The sequence below is a fragment of the Lotus japonicus genome, chromosome 4, assembly GCF_012489685.1.
Source record: "Lotus japonicus ecotype B-129 chromosome 4, LjGifu_v1.2".
Lineage (NCBI taxonomy): Eukaryota > Viridiplantae > Streptophyta > Magnoliopsida > Fabales > Fabaceae > Lotus > Lotus japonicus.
Window position 1 is genome coordinate 25,490,964 of NC_080044.1, and position 27,573 is coordinate 25,518,536.

The 27,573-nt window shown below is 36.1% G+C and overlaps 1 protein-coding gene and 1 long non-coding RNA gene across 5 annotated transcripts; one reads left to right on the forward strand and one right to left on the reverse strand.

Moving 5' to 3' along the window:
• Positions 1-473: 473 nt before the first annotated feature.
• LOC130711986 (ASC1-like protein) lies at positions 474-6,432 on the reverse strand. 2 transcript variants are annotated; one of them, XM_057561802.1, is made up of 7 exons: positions 6,077-6,432; positions 4,895-5,124; positions 4,609-4,764; positions 2,947-3,132; positions 1,896-2,080; positions 1,358-1,419; positions 474-886 (listed from the first exon to the last, which is right to left on the reverse strand). In XM_057561802.1, the coding sequence occupies exons 1-6, from the start codon at positions 6,224-6,226 to the stop codon at positions 1,394-1,396; spliced, it is 933 nt and encodes a 310-aa protein (XP_057417785.1). In that variant the 5' UTR covers positions 6,227-6,432; the 3' UTR covers positions 474-886; positions 1,358-1,393. The 2 variants fall into 2 exon arrangements, with proteins under 2 accessions (XP_057417785.1, XP_057417784.1); XM_057561801.1 differs by having other exon boundaries at positions 1,363-1,419; positions 6,077-6,431.
• A 10,794-nt stretch (positions 6,433-17,226) lies between these two features.
• LOC130709852 (uncharacterized) lies at positions 17,227-21,432 on the forward strand. 3 transcript variants are annotated; one of them, XR_009010210.1, is made up of 5 exons: positions 17,227-17,474; positions 17,571-17,727; positions 17,813-17,860; positions 18,249-18,359; positions 18,658-21,432. It is a non-coding gene; the product is annotated as an uncharacterized LOC130709852 (long non-coding RNA). The 3 variants fall into 3 exon arrangements; XR_009010209.1 differs by having other exon boundaries at positions 17,642-17,727; XR_009010211.1 differs by having other exon boundaries at positions 17,227-17,641.
• The last annotated feature ends 6,141 nt before the right edge of the window (positions 21,433-27,573 follow it).

Genomic DNA, 27,573 nt, shown 5'->3' on the forward strand with positions numbered 1-27,573 from the left:
GGTTCTGGTAAGTGTGGGTGGTGCCTACATTTCAGGTCATGAATAGTTCGAACCCTATTGGAGAAACAACCCAAAATACACCATCCATGCCACCATCTTCTCTGGCTCCTTACTTCACTCACCCTCCACACCAAAGCCCAATGCGAGAACAGAATAGGTATTCTGCAAGTGCTCGTAGGGGAAAAAATGCCCTATGTATAATAAAAACTGTTAGGCAATTTTTATCAAATCCTAGATGACTTGGAACCAGCAATAATGGGTAAAAAGATAGTGTTATGGTACCGTGACCTTGTAGCTCAATCAGCACCAGCTGAAGTATTGTAAGACCTCAGTGCAGTATTAATCAATCCACATACCCCTCTTTTTAATTGCGACAACAAAGCTAAAAGTTCTAACATAAGAAACTTTCTAAAGCAGCGCCATTAATGGCTTAGCAAAACCATTTATAATAGACATTTGCCTTACGTAATAAATTAGAACTAAAATCTTTCAACATTACGATGAACAAGACTAGTCCCAGAATGATCTGTGACACCAAAGTCCAACAACTTTTGTTCTCCAATAAATGAAAACCCAGGATAACATTTGTGCCAGAAAACGTTAAGGGGTCAATAGTCCTTCACACTTGTAATTGGAATCAGTATTGACAAATTTTTAAGCAAGTCAAAATAACAAAATGTCAGGCAGCAGACCTCAACTTCAGAAGGTGCTTCATACACCAATAGCTTAGAAGATTGATAATTCTCTGCATCTGCTGCCCTTTTAAATCAGCTCCGTCGCCTGAACTCAAATCAGTATAAATACAATCCCCTCCAATTTGAATGAACATTTGAAAATGATTAGCGTTGTGGCCGAAGGATAAAATGTTTGAAGCCAACAAATTTATCTGTGCCAGAAATAAAACCAAAAAGCATATTCCTTAAATTAAAGGACCGTAAAAAAGGCCACTTCACATGACAGATTTCAAGCTTCTGCAGTTGTATCTTATTTAAAACTTCTCTTTATCTCAATACGTAACAAACATGGAATTCATATTATATCTTTTGCCTCAAATGCCAAATGTACCTTGAGGTAATGCACGCACAAAAGATCATACTAGTTCGAAACATGCACTGAGAAAGAGAGGGGTGAAGGCTTAAGCCATTTTCTTTATGAAGTTTCCTTCTAAGCTTATATTGTTAAACTGGTAGAAAAGACATGATAAGCTGGTTCTAAGTTTACAATAAAGTTATGGAATTGTTTTTTTAATTGATAAAATAAGGGCAATTTGACAGTACCAACATGATCCCTAAAAAATGACTATATTCATTATGTCTAGATCTAGGGTGTTAAAAAATTGTCAACATTTTAAGTTCACCTTGCCTTAAGAAATATTATGGTCCTGCTTTCCTACTCAATCTTCATGTTCATCTTCTGAATCTGCATAAACAAAGTGCAGTAGTTAATGATCGGATAACCAACTTAAGAAAGTCTGTATTAAGCAATACACACATAGCTTATTAGTTTCAGAATTTTACAAACTAAAGCCATGACTGCAACTAGAGAAATTTATGATTGATTAAATATAACGCAATTATTTTCAGATTCTAAGCTAACACATCAAAGTGATCATGTCAAAAATATGCCCTAACATCATATTTTTTTGTTAATTACTAATAATTTCAGTATCCTCATTGAGTGAGGGAAATAACCTTTGCAGAAGTCAAGTCAACCTATACTTTTTAATCCACATGCCAGATTGAGTTGACAATAGTTCAAGTCGGAACTTCTACAATCATAATACTTTTCTTTTTTTTTTTCGTCAACTCATATGCAGAAACCAAGCACAGGGAATACATTACAGAAACTTTGATCAATAGTTTAACATCAGGAGGCCATGCATAGATTCAACTTACCTGATCGAACATCTTCACTAAGTTTTCCTCTTGCTTGGATTTGTTTAACAAGCATCCGATATATCAACACCCACCAATAAATATGGAGAACTAGCAAACAGTATAGAAGACTATTGAACACATAATAATATATTGGGCCATCCACTCGGTGCTTTTCCTTATCCAAGTTGAGCAGAACTTCATAGCTGGCAAAAAAAGTGAAGAAAGTTAAACAATTAAATCGAGAAATGTAATGATTTATAAAAAAAAAGGATAGATCTACTATTGATCCTTATATTGAATTGTTAAAATTTCTCAGACGGAAATAAGATTTCTTTTATTGTGCTTATAATAAGACTGCAGAAAGATTCACTTGGAAACTTCCCCTTGTTGACAAATTTTCTTTTACATTTCTTCCAGACAAGACAACTAAACATAATCTTAAAGCCTCTAGGGAAACTAGCCATAACCAAGAAAATGGCTTCAGCTTTTTCCTACAGCAGTACATATATCTTCTTTTTTCTTCTGGCACAGTGGCACTTGTTGCAATCGATTCCAGTTTTCAGCTGAGTAATTTTGTGAAATAGCAGAACATGCATGTTTTACAATATGATGGATACTGAAACAGCTCTCAAAAAGTACCAGGAGTGGAAACATTGTTGTACCCCAGCACAGAATCTAAACCACTAAAACGCTTCCGCACACACTTAATTTGTGATAAAGGCACCAGTATACATGAAAATTTAACAGTTATCAGGAAAAAGAAGAAAAAAAAAAATAATTTATAAAAAAAATTAAAGGGATTAAATACTAACTAGTACAGCTTCTATTTTGTTAAGTATGTATCAAAAAAATATGCAAACATTTGCAAAAGATGACAACTGAACCTGAAAATGCAACAGGACCATCATCCTTCCAGTGTTAGGGTAAATATATTTTAGTTTCAATAAATATATGGACTTATGTAGAGACACCAAATTGTTATTCACCTAGATAAGAAGCCACATAATAAATGTGGCCAGAGAGAGCAGAAGCAAAAATGATGTAAACTGGGAAATGAACTGTTACAAACCTTGTACTCCAAAGAATCCAGAATGGGTAGTAAATGAGGCGCAATATGACCCATGAGAAAACAAATAAAATAAATGCAATGCTAGCCATTGTTTCAGCACCACTGTATTTGGACATTTTCCCTATCTCCAGAAGCACATCACTAGCATCATGTATTGCTAAAACAATTGATCCAACACGAGCAAACCTGAATGTATTGAACATAGAAGAGAAACACAAAACTGTAACAGAGAATTTTCTAAGAGAAGCATAATCAAATAAAATAGAATTAGTGTGGGCCATAGATACTTTGTTCCCTCTCCCTGTCTCACGTGTGTGCAGCAGTAGTTAAAACACACAATAAGGAAGCTTTTTCCCACCAGGTGGTGTCTGCTATATGGATAATGTGACATCATAAAACTCTGTAGTGTATTAAATTTAAGGATAAATTGTTTACCTCTAAATATCTAAATGATTTGGCTTATAGTTTTTCTTGGTCTCTGTCTACCTTTAGCTATAGAAATATCTTTCATCTGATCAATCCTTCTGTCTATTGGCCTTCTTATTACATGAACAAACCACCTAAAGCGAGACTCTACCATCATTTCTTCAATGGGAGTTACTCCAATTTTTATCTAATAGTTGTATTCCCCATCCTATCTCTTCTAGTGTACTCACTCATCTATCGTATTCTATCTCTACGGAACCAAGTTTAGTTTCTTGCTGGCTTTATATTGCCCAAGATTCAGTTCTACACAACATTAAGTCTTATAATTGTGCGGCAAATTTTACATTTAAGTTCAAGGGTTACTTTTTTTTTATCACAAATCACACCCAAATTATTCCTCTATTTTATCCACCCTACTTGGATCCTATGATTGACATCTCCCTCTATCTCCCTCATCATTTTGTATGATGGGAAAAAGAAACTTGAGCCGTGTCGTGATGCTTGTGGTATTGGATGATCACCAATTTTTCTAGGCTGTGATGACTTATGTGTATCATGCTAAATTTACATTTCATTTACTTTATTTTACTTCAAAGTAGGCGAGAATCATGTGTTTCCAATGCTTGTCTCCATGTCTCTAACTTTACATTTATTCTCTTGATTTTTAATTCTCCAACTAAAACTATATCATCCATAAAAAAAGCACGCAACGAGGCATCATCTCTTGGATATGTTCAGGAAACACATCAAGAATAAAATAAAAGGATTAGGGGCCTTAAAGATTTGATGCACACCTATAGTTATAGGGGAATCTTCAGTACTTCATCTCACAGAGAACTCGTGTCATTCGTTAAAAAAGGTATGGAATTAACTCCATCTTTCTATGTTGTTCAATGACCAATACTTTTCCCTCATCATCCTTAATACATCTCACACATTTCAAATATTTTGCTTTTCTTTCTAGTTTTGGCAAGTCTGGTGATATTCTGTTATCCTTCATAATTTAAAAATGTTGCTTAAAATTTTAAAATAGTATTTTACATTCTATTTTCCATTAAGACCAAGTCAGTAAAATTCATTACATGGCTTAACTTGGGAAAAAGCACATAGATAAAATTAAATAAAAGACAAGATTGCCCCCTTTAACCATTTTGACAAGGAGCTTGGAACAAAGTGACTTCAGAATTTCATAAAAATCTTGGATGACAAGACAAATTGAAGTCAATAAAAACATACCTAAAAATGTATGACAACACAATGAGAATGACAGTAGCGACATGATGACTCATGGAAACCCCAAAGTCTGAGCGTCTTGTTTCCCAAAATATTAAAGCAAAAATGGAGTATGAATAAAATCCAGCAGCATACATATAGACTGTCTTCAATTTCAACCTGAAATGTTAGTAAGTCACAACTCTATAAGGAAACTTAAGTTTCCCAAAGGAAAAATTATTACAGAAGATAGATTAAAAATTGCAACTGAATTGCCACAATAATTGGGTATGTTAAGAAGAAATCTTACTTAATCTTTTGATCTGGCCAGACCTGACTCCCTGGCCCCACCCAGAAATTTTTCGTATCAGTAAACCACGGTTCATCATAGGTTACAGACAGAGCAAGAATCTCAGCTGATAGATAATAAATACATTTCCAGGCTGATTCTTTAAATTTCCTAATCTTCTTACTTCTCTCATCTGTCTGGTAGTCCAGCTTCTCATTCCCCTTTCCAAAAATCAATCTTCTAGCCATTCTCTGTAAATTCCATTCACTTAAGATTGACTAAATATAACCAGAAAAAAATTCTAAAAGAATTTTAAAAAGTAGAGAACAACCATAGCCCTGCAAAGGGTGAACTTTGTCATCACAAAAGCTTGATTGCAAACTTGATTGCAAACTAAGACTTCAAAAATTGAAAATGAGATGCATTTTTTTAATTTCTGGCAGTAACATAGTAAGTAATGAAGAGTCTAAAGGAAAATATAGAGAGAAAAAGGGCTGAAGTTAAGAACTAAAGCGAGACTTAATGTAATTTTGGCAGCTACCCATTGAAAAAAGGAATGGAGCATCCAGATAATGCCTTGTTTTTTAAAAGTCCAAACTACACATAACTTTGAAAAAAATCCATGACAACAAGCAGGTCAGGCAATGCTGTAGGAGAGGAACACCAAGAGAATTATTTACCCAATACCCAGAAATATTAAACACAGTGAATTAAAAAAAAAATTACAAGCTTACCTATACATCAAGGATACCTAGTGTCATTAGCAAGTGACTAAGAAATCAAGAAATAGAAAGTATCTATTAATATAGTGGTAACCTTTTAATAAATGTTTTCCTTAATCAGTATGCTTAAGGAGTATGGACATTAGTTAAACCATAAAGGTATCCTATAAAAAAAATCATAATCATAATTAGTTGTCCAAAGCAAAACTTTCTCAATAGCTTCATCTACAAATTGGTATACAACTTTTCTCAACAAATTCACAAGCAGAGCCAGTAACAGGTGGGGAAAAAAGAACCAGAACTATCATGTATAAATATAAAGTCAAAGCAACATTAAAGCACATCAAATTTGAAGTTTATACTTTTCAAGCTAAAGCAATCTCAACATTCTGAAAAAGTCAATCAAGGTTTTACATCCAATTACAGGTTCATAACAATCAGGAGAAAAAGTCAGAAGAGTTGAGAAAATCGAAGAAGGTACCTCAAAAAGGAACCTATCGAGGAAGAATCGAAGCGAGGGGAAGAAGAGCGCGAAGCAGGGGAGAAGGTAGAAATCCTGGTAGTCAGGGTAAGATTCATGGTGCCAGTCAATGGTGTTGAGTCGATGAATCCAATCCATCATCACCGTCATGGTGGTGGTGGTTTTCTCAGAAATTTTCTCGGGAAACAAACGGAAAATCGTAGGAATGAATCAGAATCTGATTCTTATAACGACGACGCATAAAGAGGTGAGAGAACATGCGAGCGAGCGTTGATTATTATTATTATGATTGAGAACACTGCGGCATATCATGTTCTGTGGAGAAATTTAATTTTGGACGAAATTGCCCTTTCTACTCACAGCAAGTTGACAGAGGGTTTGAGATTTGTGATTTGAGATAATATATGATGATAACAGAGAAAGTAACAGAGGAGTGAGTTTGGGTTTGACAAGTACAGTTCAGATGGCTTCCGTCATTTCCTCCACTTGAAATCATATCATACTAGAAATTAAACCGGGTTTTTAAGTTATGTGTCTATTATTTGTAAAAATAATTTATGTAATATGAAAAATTATTGAATAGTAGATAATTAAGAATATGATAAACATATTGGTCTGGTAGGGACGAAGCAATTGGGCTGACTAAACTTATGTATCAAATGGGTCGGGCAACCCATGGTCCAACCGGACTAAAACCCAAGCTATAAATAAAATAGGACCGCCCAAGTGGCCGGGACCTATCATTTTACGCAATTTTCTTAGTTTTTCACTTACTTCGTTTGCTCTCAGTTTGATTAGCTCACGTTAAGGTTCTATACTGGAACATTGGCGCCCACCGTGGGGCCGAAGGATACTTTCCTAGGCTTCGTTTTTCACCGCGATGGTGACTCGATCCGGGGCGAACGGAGAGAGGAATCATGTTCAACAAAATGATGTTCCTCCCGATGTTCTTCAGCGGATCATGGACGATCTCAATGAACTTCGTCAACATAATCAACAGTTACAAAATCAACTTACTGATATCAATCAGACTCAGGGATTACGCGAGGGCGATCGAAGAATGGCTGAGACGGTGGTGGATTTTCAACCTTTCACAGAAGAAATAGCGAACACCGCCGTCCCAGACAATTTGAAGACGTTAAAGCTTGATTCTTACTATGGCGACTCAGATCCAAAGGACCATTTAGTGTATTTCAACACAAAAATGGTCATTGTAGGCGCATCAGACGCGTTGAAGTGCAAAATGTTACCATCAACTTTTAAGAAGTCGGCGATGATTTGGTTTACAACTCTACCGTCAAGGTCAATTGTCAATTTCACGGAATTATCTACAAAATTCTTGTCTCAGTTTTCTACCAGTCGTGCACAAAAAGTAACTCCGGCGACATTATTCAATGTTCGTCAAGGACTAAATGAGACTTTGCAGTCTTACATGGGGCGTTTCAATCAATTATCTGTTCATTTGGAGGATAAAATGCCGGAAATTTGCATTGCAGCTTTTGAATTGGGCTTGAAGCCGGGTGGTTTGAACAGTAACTTGAGTAGAAAACCTGTGGAGACAATGACGCATTTACGCGAAAGGGTACAAGGATACATCAGGGAGGAGCAGAGCGATCAGATCAAGAACAACCGCCCGAATGCAGCGATTACAGGGCAGAAGCAGCAGTTTGAGGCGAAGAAGGGAGCGGTTGCAGATCAATATTCGAAGGGATGGACTGAACGTGGCAACGCGGGGTATAACAATCGCAACCGTTATGACGGTCGATTTGATAACCGTTCTAATTTCAAATATCGTGCTCAGCCGTATGGGATGCGTGGGCCCGGACATTCAATGACGTGGACCCGTAATCAAAATGATCGTGCAGTGCCTTTGGCGGTTAATTTGACTGAAGCTTTACACACGTGTTTGGAGGCGAATGTTATTCGCTTTCCGTGGCAGCCAAAGCCGTCAACGGGTTATGTGGATAAGAAGAAGTGGTGTGAATATCATAGGATCTCGGGACACAATACTGATGATTGTTTTACTCTGAAGAAGGAGATCGATAAATTGGTAAAGGCTGGGTGTATGAAACAGCTTGAAGGGCGAAGCAATTCAGATGAAGCAGGAACTTCAGCAAGGCCAACCGAAGACGGCAAAGAGATTGAGAGTGATGGACAAAACAGACAATCAGAAGGGAAAGCGAAGGGGCGGATTCATTCTATTTTTGGTGGATTCCGCAGTGGAGGAATGACTAATTCAGCTCGTAAGAGGTACGTCCATTCCATTAATGCTGTTTATTCTAACGATTGGGGAAGTTGGGCAACCAATCAACCCGATATAACTTTTACTGTGCGAGATTTTGAGGGAGTCCAGCCTCATGAAGACGATCCAATTGTTGTAATGTTGAGAATTGCTGATTACGAAATTGAGAGGGTACTTCTGGATCAAGGAAGCTCGGCGGATTTAATTTATGGTGATGCTTTTGAAAAGTTGGGGCTAAATGAATCTGACTTGTTGCCTTATGATGGCTCTTTGGTGGGTTTTTCTGGAGAAAAAGTATTTGTTCGAGGGTATGTGGAGTTGAAGACTGTCTTTGGAGAAGGGGAAAATGCGGAGATATTTGCTATTAAGTTTCTGGTAGTAAAATGTACTTCGCCGTATAATCTACTCATTGGAAGGCCTTCACTAAACAGATTGGGGGCGATCATTTCCACACGACACTTAACAGTTAAGTATCCGTTGAGCAAAGGAGGAGTTGGAGTTTTAAAGGCTGATCAAATAGTTGCCAGAAAGTGTTATTCAGAAAGCTTCAAGCAGTATGGGCACATGGGAAAGAAGGCAGTGAAAGAGGGGCATCGAGTCTATGAGGTGGATGTAGATCAGTCAGACATTAGTTTGGATCCTCGAGACGGATTCATTGAGCACAAGATGACATCAGAAGAGGAAACTAAGGCGATACAGATTGGTGAGCGAAACTTGAAAGTTGGTGTCAATCTAACTACAAGTCAAGAGGACAGGTTGATGAAGTTGTTATCTGAGAATATGGATTTATTTGCATGGAGTGCAAAGGATCTACCAGGAATCGATCCGGAATTTATCTGTCACAAATTGGCTTTAAATCCCGGGGCGAAACCTATTGTTCAATTCAAAAGAAAGATGGGCGAGGAAAAGGCAGAGGCAGTGAAGGTGGAAACCAACAAGTTACTGGAAGCTGGATTCATTAGGGAGGTTAAGTATCCAACATGGTTGGCGAATGTAGTAATGGTGAAGAAGGCTAATGGAAAATGGCGAATGTGCACAGATTATACAGATTTAAACAAGCATTGTCCTAAGGATTCTTATCCTTTACCGAATATTGATAAGCTTGTGGCTGGATTCGGAATGCTTAGCCTCATGGATGCATATTCAGGGTATCATCAAATAAGAATGTATCAGCCAGACGAAGAGAAGACAGCTTTTATGACAAATCAGGCGAACTATTGTTATCAGACTATGCCGTTCGGGCTAAAGAATGCGGGAGCCACGTACCAAAGGTTGATGGATAAGGTGTTTGACAAGCAGGTGGGGCGGAACATGGAGATTTATGTAGATGACTTGGTGGTCAAGTCAGAGGAAATGATGGCACACTGTTCTGATCTCGAAGAGGCGTTTGGCGAGCTAAGAAAGCATAACATGAGACTTAACCCAGAAAAATGTTCGTTTGGAATTCAAAGTGGAAAGTTCTTGGGCTTCATGATCACAAAGAGAGGAATTGAGGCGAATCCTGATAAGTGTAAGGCGATACTTGATATGCAGAGTCCAACCTCAGTTAAAGATGTGCAAAAATTAACAGGAAGGATAGCAGCTTTGTCCAGGTTTCTTCCGTGTTCTGGGGAAAAATCAGCACCATTCTTTCAATGTTTAAGGAAGAACAAAACTTTTCAGTGGACTGAAGAATGTGAAAGGGCGTTCAAAAGTTTGAAGGATCATTTGTCCAGTCCACCAATTTTAGCCAAACCAATTCCAGGTATTTCATTGTTAATGTTTATTTCCATATCTGATAATGCAGTTAGTTCCGTTTTGTTGCAAGAGAATAAAGATGATATGAGGATCATATATTTTGTGAGTCATGCTCTTCAAGGAGCCGAGGTTCGATACCAGAAAATTGAAAAAGCTGCATTAGCTTTAATTATATCCGCCAGGAAATTAAGACCTTATTTTCAAGGCTTTCTAATTGTGGTAAAAACTGACTTGCCACTTCGCCAAGTTTTGCAAAAGCCTGATCTGGCTGGAAGAATGGTTTCCTGGGCTGTTGAGTTGTCAGAATTTGAAATCACTTTTGACAGGAAAGGTCTGGTTAAAGCACAGGTATTGGTAGATTTTGTCAACGAAATGTCTTCCAGTGAGAAAACTATGGAAATTGGAGAATGGAGTTTGTCTGTGGATGGTTCATCCAATTTTAAGGGAAGTGGAGCCGGAATAATTCTAGAAGGACCAGGAGGCGTGACAGTCGAGCAGTCACTCAAGTTTGACTTCAAAGTAAGTAATAATCAGGCAGAGTACGAAGCTATAATTGCATGTTTGAAGTTGGCGATCGAGATGAGGGTCAAGAGCGTAATGATTAAAACAGATTCTCAAATAGTTTCCCAGCAAATTCAGGGTGAATATCAGGCGAGGGATGCACAGCTGGCTAAGTATTTACTGAAAGCTCAAGGATTGATAAAGCAGATAGGCACAATGCAGGTCAATTATGTTCCGAGGGAAGAAAATACAAGGGCGGATATTCTGTCAAAGTTAGCAAGCACCAAGAAGCCGGGGAACAATAAGTCAGTCATCCAGGAGGTTTTAAACAGCCCAAGTATCGAAGAGGACGAGACAATGATGGTGTTGACTGTAGCAGATTCAGATTGGATTGGGCGCATCAAAAAGTGTTTGGAAGCAGAAGGCTCTGATGTGCTGACATTTTCTAAAGATCAAGTTCGCGAGGCAAGTCGTTACACATTGCTGGGCGATCAATTGTACAGAAGAGGGATTGGAGTGCCTTTATTGAGATGTGTCTATAAAGATGAGGCGGAAAGAATCATGTTTGAAGTTCATGAAGGTGTGTGTGCAAGTCATGTGGGAGGCAGATCTTTGGCGGCGAAAGTGCTCAGAGCAGGTTTCTATTGGCCAACTTTAAGAGGGGACTGTATGGAATATGTGAAGAAGTGTGAAAAATGTCAAATTTATGCAGATTTACATAGGGCGCCACCTGAAACTCTTAGTTCAATGAGTTCATCGTGGCCATTTGCAATGTGGGGAGTGGATATCCTGGGACCGTTTACTCCAGCAGGTTCTCATATTAGATTTATTTTGGTCGCGGTAGACTACTTCACTAAGTGGATTGAGGCGGAATCAATGGCGAAGATAACAGCAGAAAAAGTCAGAAAGTTTTATTGGAGAAAATTAATTTGCAGGTTTGGCGTGCCAGCAACTATCGTCTCAGACAATGGAACACAGTTTACTAGTAGGAGTGTGAAGAATTTTTGTGCAGAAATGGGGATTGAAATGCGCTTCGCCTCAGTCGAGCACCCTCAGACAAATGGTCAGGTAGAGTTAGCGAATAAAGTCATTCTCAATGGAATTAGGAAGCGGCTAGGCGAAGCTAAAGGATTGTGGGCTGAAGAGTTGATCACGGTCATTTGGGCGTACAATACTACTCCTCAACCAACTACTGGCGAATCACCTTTCAAGTTGACTTACGGGGTAGATGCTATGATCCCAGCAGAATTACAAGATGTAACTTTCAGGGTGGCGACTTATAATGAAGATCAGAACGACATGAATAGATTGGTTGATCTCAATTTGGCAGAGGAAACGCAAGCAGAAGTTCGCCTGAGACAAGCAATGGTAAAACAGAGGTCGGAAAGGCGATACAATTCCAGAGTGGTTCCGAGGCAAATGAAAGTGGGTGATTTGGTGCTGCGTAGAAAGGCAAAGGGACCTGATGATTCGAAGTTATCACCTAATTGGGAAGGACCTTACAGGATTCTGCGAGAGCTTGGTCAAGGGGCGTATCATTTGGAGGAATTATCTGGGCGAAGGGTCCCAAGGGCTTGGAACGCACAGCATCTCCGTTACTATTACAGTTGAAGTGCAGGGTGATCGTCCAGTTTGCTTTGTGTTGTACAGTTTGGTTCAGTCTATGTGTGTCTGAGTCTATGTTTCGTTGTTTCAGTTTGTGTGTGTTGAAGACTACGTTTGTTCTTTGTATCGTTTAAGACTATGTTTGTAAGACTAAATTTGATGCACTCTTTTCTCTACCCCAGGCGGGAGAGTTTTTAACGAGGCATAACCTTTTTAAAATGATCAGGGGCGTATCATTTTACTTATTTCTTTTACCCAAAGCGGAAACTTATCAACTAAGGTCTATCAATTGGGCGACGTCAGACAATTGAGAAAAGAGTAAGTCTCTTAAAACAAGAGCATTCGACCACGAATTCATAAGCACAGCCTTAAATTGGATTTAAGCTTGTCCAAAATAAGCACAAGTCTCCACGCGAGCATATTAATGAAATCAAATATTGTGACTTTGATTTCCATGAGTAACAATGTCGAATGATGAAAAATTTGACTAAGTTATATACACTAAAGCCTTATGATTCCAAAGTAGTTGAATAAGTTTAAAACTTATAAAATTTTGGAGATTTACCAAAGGGAATTCTTACAGTAAAACAAGAAAATGATGTGCATGGATAATGAGGAGGCGGATCAATTCTGATGAAAGGTTAGTGAATGAAATTTCCATTAAGTTATGTTCTGAATTTCATATTGACGTTATGATATTGTTTAGAAAAATGCCTAATCACAGAATTAGTTATTCTTAGGATTCTTTGTGTTAACGAGGAAGTTGTTTTAGTATGAAAGATAAGACAGTTTCAGGCGAAGCAGTTTGAGAATATGAATATGTGAAGATTTTGGAGGGTAAACACATACATTCATTCATGTGATACTGAAAGGAAATTCATGCATTGATTGAAAAGTTTGTTACATAAAAACAAGGGGAATAAAGGGACGGAAATTAAAGAGACTGGAGGTCTTTTACATAATTTGCTCAAAGGAAACGGTACAAGTCTTGCAGCTAGTGGTTTTCTCCTTCTCCTTCTTTGGTGTTGACATTTTCTTCTTCATTCTTTTCTCCTTCATGTTCTTCTTGTCCCTCTTGTTCTTGTTCTTCTTCTTCTTCTTCGTTTCCTTCCCTATCTGCGTTATCCGGGCTGATCAGTTTACCGTCCACAATACGAGCATAAAGGTTTGAACCCTCCAAGTTGATCGCCAGGTCAGGATTGAGGAAGGAAATTTGATTCAGTGCTTTGGCGAAGCCAGCTTCAAATTGGTCCAAGACGGAGCATTTTAGTTCAGCAATCTCCGTTGTCATCTTAGAATTTTCATTCAGAGTTTGGTGGTGCACTGTAGTAAATTGAGTGAGATCGGCTCTTATTTTTTCATTCTCTCCGCTTAATGCTTGAGCGGAAGCTTTGTTCTCTTCAACAGTCTTCTTCAGTTTGGCAACTTCTGATGCCAAATCAGCGGCTTTTTTCTCATTTGCCTTGTTGGATTTGTCCAACAACTTCATTGTAGCCTTCATCTTTTCAATCTCTTTCTCATTTTCTTCAATGAGTTTGGCGTTGGCAAGACCGTCAAACCCGGCGGATTCTAAGTCGATCATTTTAGAGATAGCAGCAATCTCTAAACCTTTAGTCATCATGGCCTGACAAGCTTCTTTCAGACCAATCTTTCGCATCTTTTCTCGGTCCGCCTCAAACACTAAGTTTGTTTCCACAAGAGAGTTGAAGTAAATATTCGAGTCCCACAGCGAAGTTACTTCAGTTGAGGATAATTCTTCAAATTCTTTCAACAAATTCTTCCAGCAAGGGGGCGGACCGCTTGATGAGCACCCTTTGTTCGCTTCAAGAGCACCGCTTTTGCCCATAAATTGTTCCAGTGAAGTTTGGTTGCTGATTTTGCTTTTGGCAGAAGCCGGGTCTTCGTTCTTCTTTTTCTTCTTAGTGGGGCGACCCGTTTCGGTGCCGGAATGGCTGGTATCTTGATCAGCGACTGATTTGGAGGGATTCCTTTTTTCTCGAGCGGCTTGTTGTTCGCGACGAAAGCGAAGGATGTCTTCCTCTGATAGGCGAGCCATCTTGCCTGCAACAATTTATGAGTATTAGAATAAAAACAAACATAAGGTGCAGCAGGAAAGGACAATATAAGTTAGGATGCCTTACCAATGTAGACACCCACTTGATTTTTAGAAAGGGCGGTCATAAAATCGGTAAGGTTTAATCCTAGGTTTGACAGGAACCGGCAGTCAACTAGTTCCTCAGGTGTCAATGCATCATCAGGAATTTTGATGATCACTTCATATTGGTTCGTCCAATAAAAAGGGAATCGAGGGCTTCCATCATCGAAGTAGAATATATCCTTACACCGATCAGACTCGCGGAGTTTGAAAAACTTTCCTTTGAAATGTTTGTAATGACTTTTGAAAAGGGTAAACAGCCCCAAACCTCTAGCAGTAGCGAGCGAAACATATTCGCCCCTAACGTTGCGCCCATAAGTTTCAAAAAAATAAAAGAATTTGTTGCTGGTGGGTTCGATGCCTAAGGTCAGGCAAAGAATTTCAAAGGCTTTCAGGTAAGCCCATGCATTACCATGAAGTTGGGTAGGGGCTACGTTTAGCAGGGTTAAAACAGAGCAGGTGAAATCAGAAAATGGGAGTTCGTACTTCAGATCGGAAAATAGGCTTTCAAAGAGGTAAGTGAAGTTTCGCCCTTGGTTGTCTGGTTGTCCAAAGCAACATGGTTCGTCAGGGGCGCAGGGGATTATGTCCAGGTGGGCATCTAGGCCATCTTTTCTAAAATTGTATTTAGTGACTAAATCGATGACAGCTTTTGGGGTACAAATTTTAGAAAATTGTTTTTTGATTTTACTGGAGACCCATAGAGAGTTTGCGGAGGTTGGAGCACTAGGAGTAGAAGTTTCCCTACGAGTTCGTTTAGCAGCCATTCTTTCAGAAGAAATCCTGAAAGTGAAATTTTAGAAGGGTAAGATGAAGGTAGACGTTGGGTCTAAGTTGTAGGTTTGAACGTGAAAAAGATTCGAAACAAGTTTTTGGGTTGAGAAAAGTTTAAGTTTTTGGGTTTGAGAATGCAAAATATTTGTTGAGTATACAGGAGAAAAGAGGGAAAGAGGATTTACCTGGGAAGGATGAAGACTTGGACGGAATTTGGAGATGTTGCTACTGAATAGAGGTGAAGAGCGGCGGTGTTGTGCAAACTCCGGGAGAAAGGATTAGAAAGCTTGAATCTTGGTTAAAAGAGAGAATATGGAAAGGGGGAAAATGAGAGTGTGAAAGAAGGGTAAGAATTTTGGACTTTATATAGAAAGGGGAGTGAAGATGAAAGGGTGAATTAAATGGTGAGTGAACGGACGCGTGTCTTCACGCGTGGGCTGTGTTCGAGGCAAAAGTTCTGACGTTTGGATCAAAGGGACACGTTGGTCTGAGATTTTTGAATTTGAAGGGATGTGATTCGTTAAGGGAAAAGTGGTAAGGGGTATTACAGTCTAAGGGACGTGACGTTTCGAGGCTAGTTGTGTTTCAGGAGGAGGTATGATTTTTCGTTTTAAATTTATAACACTTTATTACATTTATTGCAGCTTTGATGATTATGTTAGTGGAATTTTAAAATATACAATAGTATTGTAGCATCAAGTTCCCAAAAATATGCAGAAGATCTACTTGATGAATTTAAAGCAGGTGAAACAATAATGATTTCGAAATCCGCCACGGTAAGGGCATATGAAGTGACAGCTGAGGGGATGTGACAAGTTTGATTCAACACGCAAAGATGATGTTCATTATCTGTTTTGTTAAGGTTTATAAGTATTTGAATTTATACGCCCTTATTGACATTTAATGTGATGTAATAGCTGAGGGCTTATCGAAGACACTTTCGCCTTATACAAAGTCTTAGTGTCTTGAGGGCTTGTGGTCTGGTAGGGACGAAGCAATTGGGCTGACTAAACTTATGTATCAAATGGGTCGGGCAACCCATGGTCCAACCGGACTAAAACCCAAGCTATAAATAAAAGAGGTCCGCCCAAGCGGCCGGGACCTATCATTTTACGCAATTTTCTTAGTTTTTCACTTACTTCGTTTGCTCTCAGTTTGATTAGCCCACGTTAAGGTTCTATACCGGAACACATATGTAATGTAATTACATTAATGAAGCTCAATAAAAAATTATTGTACACTAATTTTTTAGTTTTTGTTTTGGTATAAACATTTCGTACCGGTCACCCTTTGAATATACCGACAGATTCGAGATTTAGACACAATTAAGACTCTTCATCCCTCCCCCAGGGTGTATTGTGTGGGGATCGAATCTGAGAGCTCTTCAAACACAAAGTCTGCGTTGTCAACTGAGCTACCCCGCTTGGGTTAATTTTTTAGTATATTAAATCACATATTTTATATTTTATGTTTCTTTAGTAAAAATTATTTTCAATTTGTTTGGTGATTATATGTTTAAATATTAGTGCACTCTCAATATTAAGTAAATTGATGAAAATATATAATTAGAGCTGAATACAGTGTTTGTGTAAAATCATCTATAAAAGTAAAAAGACTTTTATAAAGTGATATTTATCTCTTCTTTTCATGTTTTTGTCATAAAATTAGTGTTTTCAGTTGAAACTTTATGGAAAGTGTGCTAATGAAAGTTTAATGTCGAAACATATTCTTAGTAACACATATAAAATTTATACTATCTATAATCTATCTATCTATTTATCTATAATCTATAATCTATAATCTATCTATCTATAATCTATCTATCTATCTATAATCTATCTATAATCTATCTATAATCTATCTATCTATCTATCTATCTATCTATCTATCTATAATATATATAAAAGCAAAGTTTTTGAAGCCTTGAGGGCAATTTGGGACTTCAATACTTTATTGTACTATACTTGAAATTTGTATATGGCCATTTTAGTAAATATACTAATTATTTCACCCCCAGAATCAATCTCAGCCGTTCATTCCCTTTCTTTGAGCATCTGAAATCATAGATCTACATGCTCTTTGCGCTTCCAATTGTATATAGTATTGGTGTCTTTTATTCTTCCTATCCCATTCAAAACGCACGCACATTGCATCCGGTGAGAACGTTCTCCTCCTCTGTTTAATTTAATGTCGTCAGTTTCACTATAAACAATCCGTTTTTGTATCCGAAAAGAGAATGAATAGCAAATTGCAGGCTTGGAATTAGAAATGGAAACCATGTAGGGTTTGGAATCAGAAGATGAAGACAACGAAGAAGAAGAGCGGTAAAAGAGTCTAGGGCCAAAAAGAAGAAAATGGTGGCGGATTTCGAATGTCTACAGAGGGTAACACTTTTTCTACCTGATTTTCTTTTCTCTATTTCTTTCTTTTCACTTACCTCCCTCTTTTTGTCAATTCATTTTTGTTTTTCCTTTCAAAAGGTTTCCATTATTCACCATTTCGCATCTTCATTCGCTTTCTAACTCCATTTATGGATTTCGAATCTCTACAGGTAGGTGTGTAGTGCTCTGTTGTTAGTGTTAGGAGCTTCATTAACATGTCATTTCAGACCCTTACATTATGTTTTCCTTGCATAAGGTTTTGCTCGCAAATTCCATCTTTTGAGGTTTCTGATTTCACCAACTGTACTAATTAATTTCATGTTTTTTATTACTTTCATCAGAATGGTCCTCTACACCATCTTTATTACCCTGGCTTTGAACAACCTTGGGTAATCTTCCTTTCTTTCTATTGAATCATAAGCTTATTATGTATGCATTGTCAATTTTGTTATCCAATTGCTTGGAAAATGTGCCGGTTGTACTTTCTGCAAACTAAAACCTTTGATGTTCTACAGTTTGAGATTCTGGAAGTGCCTTTGTTTAAGGAAGGATCTATTTTTAGCCACTTGAAGGATGTAAAATCCCAACTCTACTTGATTCTAACTGTTTCACAATATATTTATTTAAATTAGATGATAAGAAGGATCAAAGATGATAATTAGATTGAAATTTCAAGGAGACCTTATAAGTGAATAAACAACTGTCAATCCAAAGGTTTCATGATAACAATGATGAGAGGAACGAAAAGTAATCGCCATGTTTATTTTTCCATTTCAGGTTTAGGAGTTTTCCACAATTTAAAGCTTTTAGATGATGACATGGGGACTGAGATTAGTTTATACTCTCCTTCTTCAAGTTGAAAGAAATCATAAATCATGACTTCCCCAGGTGCATTCTACAATGATCTAAATGATTTTTTCTTTTTATTTATGGTGTAAGCATTGATAAGATTGTTTTATTCCCCCATGTAGCTACTCCCTTAAATTGATTTTGTTTGTTGATGGGAGGATGGTTGGTTGCTAAATAATGGATTTATATTTTTTTAGTATTACTTTTCCTTTAAGTGTTGCTCTTTGTTATGTTTCTCCATTTCAAAAAATAAGATTGAGAGCTATTGAAGTTGAAAAATGTTCACAATTTACTTTTCAAGTGGTTGAGATCTTTACTAACACATTTCCAAATTCAGGTGGTGCTTATCGAAAACTCTTCACAGCTAGACATGCTAAAGGCACTGGTTAGATAAGAAACTGGGAATAAAGGGAATTCAAACATGCTATAACATGCTCAAGGCATTGGTTAGAGAAGAGCGTGGGTATCAAGGGAATTCAAACATGTTATAAGTGATGGAGAATTTGTAGGCTGAGACATGGATATGCTATTGCAAGGTCTCAGCCTCAGCCTTTACCCGCCTGCAATCCGCCCTCCGTTGTTTCCCACTTCCGAACCCGGTGAGTAAATTCTTACTTTTCTTTTGAGGTTTTACAAGTTGTTCCATTATGTGTTTTTTCTTATATAAATTTTGGTATCATTTTCTTCCCAAACCTGTACATTTTGATAATTGAATCCATATCCTCTATTTAATTAATTGTTAAAAGTTTGTAAATGTTTAATTCAATATTTTCCATAACAGCAAAGCTATATGTAGTCCCATATTTGGCTATATACATATATGGTATATCCGTAACTTTAGCAAGGCAATATGTTCAGCTTATACAATTAGTAGTCTAATATATATTTAGGAAGAAGTTGAAATTTGGATTATGACCATACTGATCAGTAATCTAATATATATATTTTGTAAATGAAAAATTTTAGGCACTAAATTAAAAGTGCTTCAGTATAACATATATTTAGCAAAGAAAATGTAATGCATCCCATTAATAAATGATATCTTCTATTCAAGGTTTAAGCATCACTACCAAATGATAGCTGCTCTTAGCTCTAAAGGTTTAAGGTTCGAATTGGGGTAGTTGTTGCTGAGTTGCTTTCTTTCCTGTGAATTAGTCCTTTAGCTATCACTGAGAGATTTGGATGCTGTATAACCCTTTAGCTAGAGAAAGAGTTCGCTTCAAAAGATCTATTTCATTCCCTTGCAAGTTTTGTTCAACTAACCCTTGTTTACACTAATTTATTCAAAATATTTATGAGAATTATGTATTTCACATTCGTAGGCTATGATGTTCTTCTGAATCGTCATTTTTTATTGTTTTTTAAATTTTACATAATAATACTCAGACATGTCTTTTTGGTCAATACCTTCTCATAAGTTTTTTGTTTACGCTTTCCTCATTTTAACAGTTGATAAATCGTGAAAAATATTACTTATTTTTTATACTTCCCAATAAGTATTAGAAATAATAGTTTATTGTATGTTACGTTTCGTACTTTTAATCCTTCTTAAAGTGTCTTTAAGAGTCAGTTACAAAGTCTAATGGTATTGCACTTTATTAACAGTCATTGAGTAAGCTTTTGATTTTCCATGAGTTACATTTCAGCTTTATCTTATGCTTATCTATTAATTGCTATTGAAATTTCATGTTTCATACACTTTGGTTGTTTCATACCCTCCTGTAAGTTTTTTTTATGCTTTCCTCATTCAATTAGTTAATAAGTCTTGAATTATAATTTTGCTTATTTTGATACTTTCCAATAACGGTTAGATATAATTGCTTATTGTAAGTTTTATTTCCTGGTTTTAATATTGCTTAATGTGTCTTTTAAGAGTCTGTTATTTCCTGCTTTTAATCTTGCTTAAAGTGTCTTTAAAAGTCAGTTACAAAGTCTAATGTTATTGCACTTTATCGGGTGTCATTGAGTAAACTTTTGAGTTTTTACGAGTTACATTTCAGCTTTATAATATAGCACTATAAGAGGTAATAATTATGAATTAAGTATCCTTTTAATTTCACCTTATTTCTGCTTTTTTTTTACCTTCTTTGTTCTGCATTCAACATCGCCATTTCTTCGCCGCATTTCGTTCCTAGGATGACACGTTCATGAGTTGATATTTCTGTCTGTTTTAAGTTCAGACTTCGAAATTTTATCCCTCCTCTTGGGGTTTTTTTTTCCCCTTCCTTCCTTCCTTTGTCCCTTGCTTTCTGATTCTTCTTTCATTGCATGACAAATTTTTTATTCTTCTTTTTTGATTATGCAACATTAAGTTTATTGATACAGTTCGAGCTGTGCATGATTTTCCTTTTTGCGAGCAATTCCTGGATTCAATTTCTTCAGTGTCAATTGGGTATAGTTTGAGCAGTGCAAAGATCAATGTAGAATATGCTGAGGCAAATGGTGGTACTTCCAAGGACACAAAACCTTTAGTCGATAAGGAGCATGTTTCTATTTCTTATCCTCTTATTGCTAAATGTTTTCATGCTGTTGTTCTTCTCTTGACTTCTTTTTATTTTGATTAGTTTTTTTTTATGGTAATAGATGAAGATGGTTCCGGAAGCTGTAATGCTAAACTCATCAAACTTATTGATAAGGAGAAGGATTCATTTCTTACTTAGTTATGTTTTTGTTTCGTGTTTTTTTATCATTTAATCTATTATATGTAAGTTTACTTACTTAAGTTAGTTTTTTCAAAGTTGACACCGAAAGACCATATTGGATCAGTAAAGGCTAGGGTGAGTCAACAACTCATGAAGCATGGTGGAGACATTTACCAGAAGCAATTTAGACCAAAAAAATATTACTTATTATAGTCCTATCTCATATAACTATTACATCTCTCTCTCTCTTATCCCTTTCCCATGATTTTTTACCATTACACCCCTCCCTTCTTTCCCCTGATAATAGTTGGGACCCTAGAGCATTGGAAAAATAATTATAAAAAAATCATAATTTTTTACCTCATTATACTAAGTATCTTTTTCTATTTCTTATATTATAAAATTGTTGGATTAATTATAATTTTCAGTTTTATACCCAATTTGACAATCCCGCTTGGAGAAAAAACAAATTGATGATGAATGTCTTTTGTTAGCTTATATATGTTACTTGAACTTTATGCAATAAACTAATTTTTTACATTTAAATCAAAATTAAGTAATACAATCATAAATGCAAGTTAACAGTTTAAACATTAAATTTGATATGAGTGTAGAAAAAGTTCCCACTAAAAATAAAAAAGACAAATAATAAAAAATAGAATTTGAAAATAAATTAAAATAAAGTGCAAATAATTTAAAGTAAAAAAAATGAAATTGATAAAAAACATGTGATTTGAAAAAAAATATATACAAAATTCAAAAAAGTACAAATTAATTGAAAAATTATAAATATAATATTTGATAATACAACTTGAATTTTTTTAGTTAAGAATGACTTCAAAATCAATTAAATTGTTAAATTAAATGGATATACACCGTCAGTATAAATAGATTTTAGGGTTAATCCTCTACTTGGTCCCTGTGGTTGTGTGGCCGTCTGAAATTAGTCCCTCCCCGGAAAATCTGAAAATCTAAGTCCTCGCGTTTGAAAAAGTGTGTGGAGCAGGTCCTCGCCGGAGGGACTAATTTCCACACACTTTCCAAACCCGAGGACTTAGATTTTCAGATTTTCCGGGGAGGGACTAATTTCAGACGGCCACACAACCACAGAGACCAAGTAGAGGATTATCCCTAGATTTTACTCAGTCATCCAATTGAATTCCGCCACATTATAAAATAAATCTTTGTTTTAATTACAATTTAAAATAAAAGTTATTATTCCTCTTACGTGGCATATTGTAATTGGTTGTCAGTGTAAAACTGTTTTACGCCGACAGTGCATATCCATTAAACTATAAATTGTTATATAGAAAACAAAAATTAATGTGGCCTTTGAAAAAATAGGGGTAAAAACCACAAATAAATAAAATGATTGCACTTTTATAAAATATACAAACCCATAAATTAATTCCAAAGTAAAACTTCCAAATTTATATTTTATTATATCTAAAACTAATATATCCCTTAAATTTATAAAATTTTATGTTTGGTGTATTAAATTGCGCTCGCAATTCGAACTTATTTTGAAAAAATTCACGTTTAAAAGAAAAAATAATGTCCCCAAGGGTTAAGTCAAGTGGTAATAGTTATGAGACATAAGGCTTGAGGGATATGAAGGGTGAAGGGGTCAGGTTTAAACCCTGATGAAGGAACTAATTGCTCACAACTAATATTTTTCTATAAAAAAACCATGTGTGTTGTACGGGTCACAAGACGAGGATAAATAAGATAAAAAAAATAGTTACTCAAAAAATAAAAACAAACACTCAATCCAAAAAAACGGACAAATTTATGTTCCTTATATCTAAAATAAATTTTATTCTTTAAATCCATAAAATATCTTTAAAAAAATAACAGATATTTTAAAAAAATCATAAAAAAACAAAAATGGAGATCCCCGTGCATCGCACGGGTAAAAAATACTAGTTTATTGCATAATTAGTATATAATTAGTTAATATGCAGTTTGTAAGAGCATATATTTCTTAACTTAATTATGAATTAAGATGTTGCTGTTTTGCTGCTGCTGGTTTGCTGGTGCAGTTGTGCTCTTGACGTTCTTGGCTTTGCGGTTGTTGTCTTTACTGTTTGCTGTTGCTGTTGCTGTTGCTGTTTTGTTGATGCTGGTTGCTGTTTGCTGTTGCTGTTCTGCTGGTGCTGGTTTGCTGTTGCTGTTTTGCTGATGCTGATTTGTTGTTGCTGTTTGTTGTTGCTGTTTGCTGGTGCTGATTTGCTGCTGATGCTGTTTTGCTGCTGCTGTATTGCTGTTGTTGTTCCTGTTTTGCTGTTATTGGCTCTGTTTTACATGAATCTAGAAGGCTTTGAGGCAGTTTTGGTCCTGTCATTCTTTTGAGCATAGTTTGTGGTTTTTTTTTGTAGCAGGGTGGCTATCCCAAGCTTGTGGTACTCTTTTTCCTTACTGGGGTTTTTCCCACTGGGTTTACCCAGTAAGGTTTTAATGAGGCTCTTGTTTGGGATAACGTTGATGCCACTTTGCGGGTTGGTGGTGGGTTTTGTTGGCTCAAACTATTGGCCTATGTACTTTGCCGGCTGTTGTGTTTTGACATCGGGTTTGATCTTTCTTAGTAATAATATTTCTTTCATTTTCAAAAAAAAAATTATGAATTAAGATAATAATTTATCTTATTCGATAAATTTTTATAGTTTTATACAAAGTAAAAAATTATAAAACCTCATAAAACAATTTGAAAACACAAATCGTTCAACCTAATAAATGTCTATTACAATGGTTAAAATTAACTCTTTGGATCCCTGAAATTCCGTCTGTAAGGAATGCACTTTATGATAGACTTTTAACTTTCACTACACTTGAGTAAAACATGATTCTCTCAGTAGATGATACATGTGGTTAACACAAATAAATTATAAGGACTTAGTTAAAAAAGATTCTTAAACTCGTGTAGTATAATAATCCACAAAAGTGAAAGTTGGTTAAGAATGATTGTGATTTTTTTATCAATGAAGAAACAATGTAGATATATCAAATATGATTTCATTTAGGAACTTTATTAAATACTTCATCGCATACTACATTTTGTCTATTGTATATGAGTGCAACAATGATAAACCTCATAAGAGGTTATAAACTCATATTAAATATTATTAGAAAACATATTTATAATCAAAATTATAACTACTATCGACCAAAAAATTTAAAATTAAACAATTTTGAAAAATAAATTTAATTTAATTATTCTATTATTTTTTATAACTAACATGACATGCATAACATATTTGATATATATCTCCTAATTTAATTAGATTAGTTTTTAATATATGTAATTTATTTATCATCATATATGTAGTTAAATAGAAAAATTACTCTATGATAATTTTAACTATCGATAATTATTTAATAACAAATATTTCTTAATTTTAAATCTATTATAACTATTATTATTTAATATAGATATTTTTGTGAATATTTAATGTAGGTAGTTGAATAGCTTTTGACAATATAATTATTTTTTCAGTTTTTAATCTTATTATTTAAAATATTTATTACAAAGATAATTTGTTATTACTTAATGCATTATAATACATGCAATCTTTACTAATGTATTTAATGTAATGGTTCAAGTGTGTTTTACTTATATATATAGATAATAACTATTTATTATACCCGTACGGGTTATTTATATTCCACATTTACGATGGTAAATTTTCATTTAATATTTTTTTATTATTTTAATATTATAAAGTGTTTTGAATGATAGCTCAAGTGGTAAAGTCTTAGAGATATATCGGTTAGGACGGAGAGGGTCAGGGATCAAACCTTGGAGGGTGCAATTTATTTTTCCAATGTACAAAAAAGAATATTATGAAGTGCAAAATATTCTTATGAGTCGCACTTTTAGGGAAACAATTATGCTTTAACACAGCGGGTCAGAACTGTGAGAACAATTTAGCACACACAAAACATAGTGGTTTGTAAGAGAAAATTCATTAAATGGATGTATAGATGAAAAATGCATTGGCTTTCTAATATAGCAAACATTTAAAAAAAAAAATGAGACCAAAACAACAATCTTTATGGAACAGAGGTAATTTTTTTAGTTTATATTTGGATGAGCGTTTCTAGGAACTGACTCTAGTGAAATTGATGTTGACATGATTTTATTTCAATACACTTACAAGAAAATGTTTTGATAACTTTGATTCATTCTGGATTTTTAAGGACCTATCGAAGGCTAGCAACAAACCTATATTGGGTAGGCATGAAGAACACTGTGAAAAATTTTGTGTGCAACTATGATACCTGCCAGAGACAGAAGTACTTGCTTCCTCACCCGCTGGGCTCTTGCAACCTTTGTCAATCCCCGAGCAAGTGTGGGAGGATTTACCAATAGATTTCATAACTGTGTTACCCAATTCCAAGGGGTATGAGGCAGCCATGGTAGTGGTGGATCATTTGTCAAAATACTGCCACTTTGTACTAATGAAGCACCCATATACCGCTGAGAGAGTGATTGTTCATTGTAATCGTTCCCTGATTATAAGGAATAAGAGAAAGGTTGAGCTTCCTATATGAGCCTAGCTCTAGTTAGATTCGGGGATACAACTCCCTTTCTGTAATATTCCAATTCATCAATAAATAATCATTTTTCTGCTCTGTTTGTTCTTTTTCACTCTTTTGTGTGCCAATGAGTTGGGATTCTCAACAATATGGAGGCTTCTTTGTGGCACCGCAACTTAGTCATATCAATGAAAAGGGGCTGAATTGTTTAGCTATAAAGGATGTGCTCCCGAGATTGAAGAGTGCAGAGTTGGAGAAATGTTTTCATTGCACGGCTGGTAAGCATACTACAGTGTCCTTCAAGAAACACCCTCCCTCAAGGAAGTCAGAGTTGCTTGAATTGGTGCATTTTGATGTTTATGACCCTTTAAAGGTAAAGTCATTCAATGGTGCACTTTACTTTGTTACTTTTATTGATGATTGTATCAAGAAGCTTTTGGTCTATGCTTTGAAGACAAAAAAGTTATGGAGAAATTCAAAGAGCTCCATGTTATGGTTGAGAGACTGTCAGGAAAGAAGTTGAAATGCATTCGTACTGACAATGGTGGTGAGTATTGTGGACCATTTGATGTTTATGGCAGCAGGTATCAGACATGAAAAGACTCATCCTAAAACTCCTCAGCGGAATGGTTTAGCGGAGAGGATGAATATGACTTTGATTGAGAGAGTTAGGTGTTTGATTTCTGAAGCAAAGTTGCATAAGCGTTTCTGGGGTGAAGCTTTGTTCACGGTAGTGCATTTATTAATCTTATTCCTGCAATTGCTTTAGATGCAGAGGTGCCAGACAAAAATTTGGTTTGGCAAGAATGTCAGGTATGATCATTTGCGTGTCTTCAGTTGCAAGGCATATGTGCATGTTTCAAAGGATGAAAGATCCAAGTTAGATGCGAAGACAAGACAGTGCATCTTTATCGGTTATGGTCAAGATGAATTTCGCTACAAGCTATATGATCTTGTTGAGAAAAAGGCAATTAGAAGCTGTGATGTGGAATTCATGGAAGACCGAACCATTAAAGACATTGATAAGATGAAGAAGACTACACCTGAGATAGATAATAGTGTGTCTGATTTTGAGCCAGTTCGAACGCATGTTCATGATTTGGATATTGCCGATAATAATGTTCAGAATGATGACCAACCTGATGATGTTAGTGATCAGCAGCTCGGAGATGATTTAAATGTTCGTGTTAATGATGCTGAAGAGGAACATGAGATGTCACAAGATGAGAATCTTAGTGATGTTCTTGGACCACCTCAAGTTCAACTTTGGAGGGCTAATTGTAACACCCCGACTTTTGGGGGTCACAAATAGTAACCTATTAAATGAAATGAAATGATTTTCCAAAAGGATTTACAATTAAGGGTATATATATTTTTTTCATTTGTTTTCTAAAACATTTCCAAAACTTGATATGCATACTCTTTCCCAAACTCATACATCCGGCCTGGCCAAGGCAAACACTCGTGAGTGACGACGGATGTTCAAGACATATAGAATTGCAACGAAGCAATGATTAATTCGACAACATGGTTTTAAATGCGATAACATCCTAAGTCCAATATACTTCCTACAATCCCCACACTGGAGAGTTGCAGAAAAGCAATGCATCGGAACCTACCCAAAATCAAGGTAAATTATGCAGCCATCCCTATAAGCTTTACCAATAACAGTAAGCTTCTCTACCCAAGGCTCTAGCCTTACATCTAACTATTACTTCTACCAGTCTTCGGTTAATCTACTCACTCCAAGAAGTCTTCCCGTAAATCAATCCAATCACCTCCTGGCAGCGATCAACAGCTACTCGCAGCAACACCTGTTAGGGCCTGGCAGTTTGCCGACCGCCCAAACACAAACAAAGCAAACAAGGGTCAATCTCTAGCCTCTGAGCGTCAAGTCATCAGTCCATCACTCGTCGCATGCGCATAGATGTATCTTCATTTCCTTGTTAGGGAAGCACTACGTCTCCCTAATGTAAACGCACGACACAAGGGTCAATCATCTAACACGATGAGGTCTATACTCTCTAATCGACAAACAGATAACAAGATCAAGGACTAGCCCCTTAATCGATCCA

What these genes read in the sequence shown, in the direction of transcription:
- LOC130711986 (XM_057561802.1), bottom strand. Translation starts at nt 6,226, where the DNA reads ATGACGGTGATGATGGATTGGATTCATCGACTCAACACCATTGACTGG. An exon ending in TCGATAGGTTCCTTTTTGAG is followed by an intron (nt 5,125 to 6,076) that starts GTACCTTCTTCG and finishes TGGAATTTACAG; the next exon opens with AGAATGGCTAGAAGATTGAT. An exon ending in TAGTGAAGATGTTCGATCAG is followed by an intron (nt 1,420 to 1,895) that starts GTAAGTTGAATC and finishes TTGTTTATGCAG; the next exon opens with ATTCAGAAGATGAACATGAA.